The following is a 9,005-nucleotide window of genomic DNA, read 5'->3' as shown; positions in this document are numbered from 1 at the left end:
TTACTGGATTTTTCCATCCACGATGGAAAAAATTTTATTGTTTATAAACAATAAAAAATATTCAGTTAACACTTAAAAGGGTTTACAATTAACTAGGGAAGGTAAGGGCAGCAGACAGAGGACTTGCATAAAGTATTTTTCCAGACTTAAAAAAAAAAATCAATGAGGGATTTGTAGGAATAGGGGAAACAGAACCTGTACAGGGATTTACTAAGCAGTTCTTTGAAACTGCTTTTGACAACATGAATGACAGTTTTGAAAAGCCCATTTTTTAAGGTTTTAATGCTACATCAAACATGTCTTGTTACATCAGATCACAACTGAGGCAAGCTAAAGCGATGTGTCATGGAGAGAGAGATGTCAGCCCAGAAATTGTGTACATTCATATATACACACACAGTCTCTAATCCCACATTGCTTTCTTTCCCATGTGAATAACCATGATTCATATAAGCTGCCCTGTAAAAAACTTTACAGTGCCTACCTAATCATAACTTAAATGCATATGGGTTATAGAAATGAGCTCACTAATTGTCCATATTATTTTTAAGAATATATTTTTTCTCATTTTCTCAACACAGATGTTTTCCAGATTATGCCAAACACAAGTGTGTAAATAGTAATCAGCTCAAGTAGATACTAGGCATCTGAGCTCCTGCATATTTCCAGGCTAGAGAAACGGAGAGCGACAAGGTACAGTAACTGTTCCAAAAGCTCTGTTCACCCTTTAGCTGGAAAAAATGAAGTGGGACCAAAATGTTATTTCTCTTCTCATCACCTAGCAACACTCTTCTTGCTATAGGAACACAGCTAGTTATGAGGAAATTTAAAGAGGGCAGAATGACTCTCTCTGTCCCAGACAGTCCAAAACATACTGTAAGGTGACAGACACTGAGCAACACAATGCACAATTAGCCTAATAGCAGTTTTCAGAGGCTTGTAGTCTGTCATCTCTGCAGCCACACTGTGCAGAATTCCTCCAACCGAACTACCTTAATGCCTTATGACAGCTCTATAGCAATAAATCTTATTGCTAAAAATAAACTAGGCATAATGTATCTTCCATGCTCTGCAAGTATGAATAATATCCAGAAGCCTCCAAACTGTTTTTCCTAGAGATTCATTCACATTGTTGTACAGGCTGCCAAAAGAAAGGTTTACAAAGCAGGAAGAAATCAGAGATCACTGGGTCCTTTTCCTACTGTCAGACTTTAGAAAGTCATTCGTGTATTGCTTTTTTTAAGAAACGCAGACTGATATAAAAATACTTTGTATAAGCTAATTTCAACAACAAGAAAGGAACAGGAAAAACATAGCTAGCCACTTTAGCAATGATTCATTAAAATGCAACGTAGTCCTTTTGGATTGTGATTTGTGACTGTACAAAAATAGCAGTTAGGCTGAAGACATATTTAACAAGATAGCAATGTAAGAAGTAGACTTACTTCTAACTCACATTACGCGTCTGAAATCTATCTTTAATTTCACTAAAGAATAAAAATAAAATTTTTAATTTAAAACTTTATACCAATCATGTAACAGGCATAGAAATATTTACTGTGTATATTTCTTTGTTGGCATAATATATAAATGTGTGTAATGAACCTTGATGTACAGCAGGATTCACTGAAATGTAATATTTTTTAAGTACCAGGGAGAGGGAAGCACTTTTAAAAAATGTTTCAGTTCCCAGAGGTATTAGTACCATGAAAGTAGCATCAAACTTCTGCAGGAAGTTTCCCTAACTCTCTGAGTAGGTTATCTGACTAAATAAAACCCCCCTTTCCTACCATCTGTTTGAGAGGTGAATTCTTGTGCTCACTTTCAACAACATTTTATTAAAGTCAGATCTAAAAGATGAGAAAGCTTTAAAAAAAAAATCAGAAATACCCATCGAATCACAGGGTATTCTGGAATTTCTTTCACCAGTTTTACTTTGGGCAGTCTGTACAATGTCATGCAATCTATGGATGACTCCCTCTCTTTTCCAGACTCTCATGGAAGACAAATTGTTATTAGCCTCAGCAGCTCAATGGTATTTGATCTAAACTTTGGGGTACTGCATCCTTCTAACAGGATAATTGCACTGCAGAAATTACACACAGATACCAGCTTTACTTCCCTGTAATGATGGGGTTAATTCTCAGGCTCACAGGAGTTAAAGGTGGCTGCTGCCCTGTGGTTAACATGGGAGGGGGAAGGAATCCTTAGCACTCCACCTGCAAGCTGAAAGCCATAGGAATGTGTTACCTTGGAAGAACTCCGATCTCCTGCTTACGGAAGGTAAGCTCCTGTTCAGCCCCAAGATCCTATCCAAATGAAAGGCAAACACCTCACTCATGTCGAGGGGTCTTTTGATGATGCCACAGTGCCCCTGGTTACAAGCAGTTCCTGTGGTGCTGGGACCCTTCGCAAATACAACCAGGACTGCTTTGTGAGAAGGTACTTCTTGGATGTTCTTTATCTGAGAATCTGCCAGCATGCGCATGTTTAGGATGTCTTCTTTGCTCAGCCAAGAGGGAGAGCTCTCGCTGTAAATCCTGATATTGCTTTCCTCAGGCTGGGGCTGTGCCTTTATAGCTCCAGAAATCCCCCCAGGTCTCCGGTGACCCCTCTCCCTGGTTGCCATTCCTTTATGCCTGTGTTCATCCAGTTGGTGCTTTCTCGCCTCCAGAGCTATTGCTGCTCCCATTGCGCCCGTGGCATGCGTGGCCCTCCCCGGCTGCTGGGCAAAGGCCTCTTCCTGGCCTATAAAAGCAGCTTGTGGAAAGTGCTGCCCATAGGACAAAGGGTTTGTATGTTTCTTCCTGCGTTTTGGCTTCACTGTGCCTCTGATATTGGCAGGCTTGCTGCGCTTGGACCGCAGGGTGATATAAACTACATTGGGTGGCAGCAAGGTCCCATTGCTACCACGCTGGGGTTCCTGGAAATTGGGTGGTGACAGGGTGCCATCCAGTGGGATGCCCAGAAAAGGAGTTTGGGCTGCATCTTGGAGACTTCTGGAACTGATCTTTTGGTGTCCTCCTTTGTGCTGGGGTAAAACATGACCCACTTGACTGACGAGGAATCCCAGGTAGATCACACATGCAGTGCCCACTAGCAGATTCCTCTTTGTCCTTGGGCGCCTGCAAGTCCAGAGCCTCAGCACCCGTGGGGGGCACAGGCAGCAAATAAACAAGTTCTTGATTTTGCTTGGCTGATCAAAGGTGGTCATTTCTCTAGTGAATCCACATGATGAAAACAGCATAAAGTCTTCTGTATGTTCCAGCCGGGAGGATGATGCATGACTTCCCTTCCCCGATTTCTATTTCGCTTTTTCCAAATAGCTTCCAGCATGGGTGATGGACAGAGGCTACTGATATGCCTGGGAACGTGTTTAGCAGTAAGGATGCTGACACTTCACCTTCTCAAGCTGTTAAATTCTTATCAGCCACCACAGGGGAAGTGATTGGCTTCAGAGAATGAATGGAGCCAGCTACGTAAGCAAAGTTTACTGACTTGTAGTCTAAAATATCTGAAGTATCTCCTTTGCAAACTGCAAAAATAAGAGGAGTAGCATTTTGTTTCATTACTTACATGGCATCTGTGGTTCTGTATTTTTAAGCGATAGAAGTTCTAGATTAGACAGTATGCATCTAGAAATTTGTTAGTATACAACTTTCACTTTCTTATTACAGTATAAATTAAACACAAAAATCATGAAATACAGGCTCAATTTGCAATCTCAGCTAGCTGTATTCCAGCATTAGAAGAAAAGCTTGTCAAATCCAGATCATTATCATCTTTTTCTTATGAGACAGTCTTCACTAAACCTCATGTTATGGAAGTGCTGTAAATTATACAATATTAAGCACCAGTAACTGTAGCAGTTAAATATGCACATATTCATTAATAGAAAAATATATTAGCAGTGCCAAATTTCCCTAGATGAATATGAATACAGTTCACATTCATAAACACGCGTTAAAGATGAAAGATGGTTAATTCTCTTCACTCCTGTGAAGCCATAAATAGGATCTAGCTATAGTTTTTCAAATAAAATGACAGTGGCTTATATATCCTTTCAAAGAAACAAAGATAGAATAAGTGCACGTTGTATATATATTGCTATAAAAATATAAAATCTCTTACCTATTCAGTTTGACACATCCTTCGTTCTGGTAAACTTCCTAGGCTAATAAAAGTAACGTAGTAAAAGCTGACGTTCTCAAAGTATTCTAGCACCTATTTCAGTTTTAAGTATAGTTCACATTTAGGTATTTCACTGCAAGCTAAATACTGTTTGGAAGCAAACTGTACTGAGAGGTGGTTTGCATATGAACTGCTATAAACTTACATGAACCTCACATTATAAAAAAAAACCAACAAAAAAACCTCCAGCTACTTCTATTTTAAATTCTGTAATGAAAAGTCCTGTGAAGTATGTGCCTTCCAAAAGTGCGTTCCATCCATTTCTAACTCCTGAGGGCCCTCTAGTGCACTGCATGCAGATGTACTGAAGAAATTCCCATTTTCCACATTTGTTTGGTTTTTTTAAAATTTAAAATACCCACCCCCCATCACCACCCCCTGAATTTTAGAACTTTTGGGAATCATATGTTCTTGTGATGAGAAATGAAAAATAGATAGTGGCTTTTAAAATGCTATTAACGTGCTATTAAACAGCTTGGGAGTGTTTCCTATTTGTGCTTTCCAAAATGAGGCATAGCATAGTCACTATACAGATGGAAAAGTTGAGGCAGAGAGAAGTTAAGGGCTTCTGCAGAGTTAAGGAGTGAGACAGTGGCAAAGCTCTGACTTCCGACTCCTTGCCTAGTCTAAGTACAAAATAATAAAATGTATATGTTTGCTGTAATTCAAACTAATGGAGATATTCTCTTCTCCATAATTAATACTAAGGGAAATAGTTAAGGAATTGGTTTGTCTCAGATGGGTTCAATCTGAATTTAAAAACTTTGAGTGGATTTTTTCACTGGCCATCACTTTTCTTTACTTTTTGTCCGAATGTGTACTATCAAGTTAAGATTTCAGCACCCATGCCTGTTACCAGGAAAAGAGCCTTCATATCACCTGCTTTTTCCAAATCTGAGTTCTTGGAGGAAAGAGGGATTGTAAGAAATCTCTCTGGCCACTTAAGTTGTTCTCTCTTTTTTTTAGTTCAAATTTCACTGAAGGGACATTTCCCAAAGAATAATTCGAAAAGCTCCAGACAAGTGTGTCAAAATCAGTAAAGATGTGGCTACTGCTGCTTAACATTTTTTTATGCTTTAAAGAAGTTGTCAGAGATAGACATTAGATGCTTGAGGGTCCCTCTAAAAGATGGTCATTAGTGGGAGGTACCAGCTTTGCAGCCCATTTGACCAACAGACACTGTACATGGCTGTGACATTTCTTTTAAAATTTTGGAAGTTATATAATCTTCCCAGCACAATTCTTTAAAGATTATCTGGAGGAAACTATAAAAGGGTATGGAGAATTGTTCTTCACTCCTCATTTCCTATGTAGCCTAGAAATTACAATGTGCTGAACCTACTGATGTACAGTGTTGACTGCTGAGGTTCTTTTGTGGTTTTCTAAATGTGATGATAGCAATAATATTTCCTTTATTTTTCATGTTCAGAAAGGAGAACTCATTCTTTAAATATTGCACTGTTACATTCTTTGGAATGGATGGTAAGAATTCAACTAAACAGGATTCAATATCTTGTTAATTTACCAGATATTTGCCTCTAATTTTGGATCTTTAAAAGATAACATATCAAGAGACATTCTTTTTTTTTTAGCTCTTGTGGTGTACAGCTCCAGCATCCTACTAGATTTCACAAAATAATCAAGGCTGGAATGGCTATGAAATTGTTTGGAAAACAAATGTTTCTCGGTGTCTCAGGAAAGACAAATAAAATGTTTGTTCAGGTGTGTAGTATTCTTCTTTCTGGAATCACTACTGACCCAAAGCTGTAGCAGGGCACTAAAGGGCATTACTGAGCTGAAAGAATACTTCCTCTGTGGTCATAAAATATTCAAGACCAATTTTTTGAAAGAATAGACTGAACAATGCTAGTTATCTGACCAAATTCTGGCCTGGGTTATTGCACTTTGCCTACCTATATTTAGCCTGTAATGTCAGTTATATTCTGTATTTATTCCTTTCTCTAAACTCTATCTGTGGTATTGCCATCTGCATCCATTAAACTCAACTTCTCATGTCATTTCTTAACGCTGGCCATGAAATATGAGCATGTAATCCATTCCTAAGTTGAGGAATACAGGAATATTGAATCTAATATTGGAGAAGAGCAATGAACAGAACAGGGGAATTTAAGAAGTATTTTCTAGTCCTTGACATTCCTAGGTGTAGTTTGAAAATGTAAATTAATAGCTGAATTGCAGATTTGCAATTATTTTCTTATTTTTTTTGTTTAACTTCTGAAATTCTTCTCCACCTGTACCTGCATTTATAGAAGAAACCAGATCAACTTGTATTCGCGGGAAGGACTGTCACCCAGGGTGCTGCTGATGGTGCTGGACAAGCTACAGACTCTGAAGCAGCTGGTGGCCAGCACTGCCACCAACCTTCCCAGCAGACACTCTGTGGCCAACCTGCAGGAGATGGGTGGGCTGAGCCAATGACCACCAGCCACAAGCTCCTGCGTCTTGAGTCGTGTGCTGGCAACATCAAAGAGCACCATCCAGTTACTTAAATGCTCTGGTCCATTTTCAGATCTCTGAAGATGGGAAGACAATAGTAACCCATTTTTTAGGAAACAACAAAAAATCACTAATTCACCAGAAAGTTCTCAAAACCTCCTGTTCACAGGGTTTACACATCAATCATCCTTCCCTATGCAATCTCCTATAGCCTTTCACCTTTGCATCCTTCTTAATCCTACCGAGTACAGCTTCTTCCTTCTCATCTGAATTATTATTCATATTCCTTTTTTACAACTTCTTTTGTAGGTGATCTTCTTCCTTCTTTAATCTAGACTTAAGTACAGCCTTTTGGGATAGTGAATGCTACACCTAGAGAACTAAAGAAAAACACAGAGAAAACCATTTGTAACAACACAGTGATACAATATTATTAATACAAAAAGCTACCTAGCAAGCTAGTATGTTTCTCTCCAAAATGCCACATTGGGTGTCAATTTTTACAAGTATCAGTTTTGTATTTTAAAGCAATACATCTCCTATTTCTTCATCTAACCCTTCCTTCTTGCTCTGCTTGAGCCATTTCAGTTTTAAGAGATATGGGATTTAAAGATGCTTATTTTTTTAGTTTTCCAAGATGTCTCAGTTTGGTTCTTCCCACTGTAGTTATAACTGCAGAAGTGGCTGTGAAAAATATTGTCTGTGCTGGTTTGTAGAGCATTTTGCAATGAAAGACGCTCTTTGAGTGGACGCTTGTTATATTCATAGAAGGCTCTGAAATTTGAAATATGAATGTTGCCATTTTTCATTTTAGTAAACACTGTGCATTCATGGACTTCCTTTCCCATATACTTTTCAACTCCAACAACCTATGATTTCAATAAAACCAAACAGCACAAATGAATGAATCAGAATCTGTCCATATTTGAGGTGTTTCATTCGTATTCAGTGTCATTTCAACTGTTGTGTTAATGAGAAAAACAATGCTCCAAAACGAGCATGATTTGAAGAAACTGAGGAATAGATGAAACAGTGAGGAATAGGTGAGTATCAGTTCTAGGGGGATAGAGACAGTAATTAGAAGTGATTCCTGATGACTCCTCTGAGATCCATTCTTCCAAATGAAACCAGGGGCAGAATTTTTGGAAAATGTTTTGTTCAGTATTAAGATTCTTCTGAAGCCAAAACTCAACACCCCTCTTTATCCCTGGACACTTGAAAGGATGTTGTTTCAGGCTAGGCTCCTTATTATGCATGTTCTTGCTTTGTGTGTCCAGGCAGTTCAATGTAAAAGATAGATTAACTTTTTTCTTAACATTTTCTTTTTTTTCTGAATAAAATAATGTAACACCTATACTTGCATTGCCTTTAGAGTAAAAAGCACTTCTTTTTTTCCAGGCTACGTTTGTGACTATCGTATGGGATAGATTGTTCCTCTTGGATGCACTACAGCTAAACTGTTTCCATAGAAACATTCTGCAATTCATCTCTCTAAATGTCACATGGACAGACATTTATGTTAAAATTATTGATAAATGGCCCACTCCTAGCTTTACCGAGTCCATGGGACTGAGAACTTTTTCTCTGGAGAAAAAACATACATCCTTATTATGGATAATGCAGATTTGATTTGCAAAATATGAAGTGTTACTTTAGAAGGCTTGTGCTGCGTTTGTAAGGAGATCGATTTGGGCTGCCATCTGGAAACTGTACTCCAAGAGAACAGGGAGAAATGTTTGCTTCGTGACTAAACATGCTGATTAATAGCCGGCACTTTAACTGGTCTGGGTCAAATCCTTACAGGGAAATCTGCAAAATCTCTTCTCGACACTGTGCAAAAGATTTTTTGTTTTCCCCACTTGGTTTTGGTTGTCGAACAATGTGGGGGCTTCCCAGAGCAAAAGGTGGTAATTTTTGCGCTTAGGAAAAAAACCGCACCGTGTGCCGGCTGCCCAGCCTGGATGCCCTGACCTGGCAGGGAGCTTTCCCTGCCTTGCTGCGCACCGCAGGGTCAGGGGCCGCTGCATGGTCTTGAAAAATCTCTGCCTTCTCCGAAATGCCTGCCACCCTCAGCAAGTGCCTGCGCCCCCCCCAGCCCCAGGGAGGCCTCAGGACCGAGAGAGGAGCTGCAAGGCCACCCTTTCCCTCTGGTAGCAGTCCTGTCTTCAAACCATGCGTGTGCTCCTAGGCACGTGCTGCCAAAACCAGGGCGCCTTTTATTCCATGGGCAATACGGTAACAGCAACAGCCTATGAAATACACGGGTGCACTGCCACTAAATAATAAGTCTTATCAGCTGCCGTTTAAGACCGGGGAGGGGCAATGGCGCTTTTATCGCCCCGTGAATGCCTAAATTT

The 9,005-nt window shown here is 39.4% G+C and overlaps 1 protein-coding gene across 1 annotated transcript in view; it reads right to left on the bottom strand.

Moving 5' to 3' along the window:
- FAM198B (family with sequence similarity 198, member B) overlaps nt 1-3,244 on the bottom strand; it is a 17,376-nt gene extending 14,132 nt beyond the window's left edge. Inside the window, exon 1 of the mRNA XM_009325236.1 lies at nt 2,251-3,244. Coding sequence (XP_009323511.1) covers nt 2,251-3,214 — 964 coding nt within the window. The 5' untranslated portion in view covers nt 3,215-3,244. The remainder of the gene's footprint in view (nt 1-2,250) is intronic.
- Between the last annotated feature and the right edge of the window lie 5,761 nt (nt 3,245-9,005).

This window comes from Pygoscelis adeliae, unplaced genomic scaffold (genome assembly GCF_000699105.1).
Source record: "Pygoscelis adeliae isolate BGI_AS28 unplaced genomic scaffold, ASM69910v1 Scaffold170, whole genome shotgun sequence".
Taxonomy (NCBI): Eukaryota; Metazoa; Chordata; class Aves; order Sphenisciformes; family Spheniscidae; genus Pygoscelis; species Pygoscelis adeliae.
The sequence above is the reverse complement of the archived record's forward strand: the minus strand, read 5'-3'. Positions and strand labels throughout refer to the sequence as shown.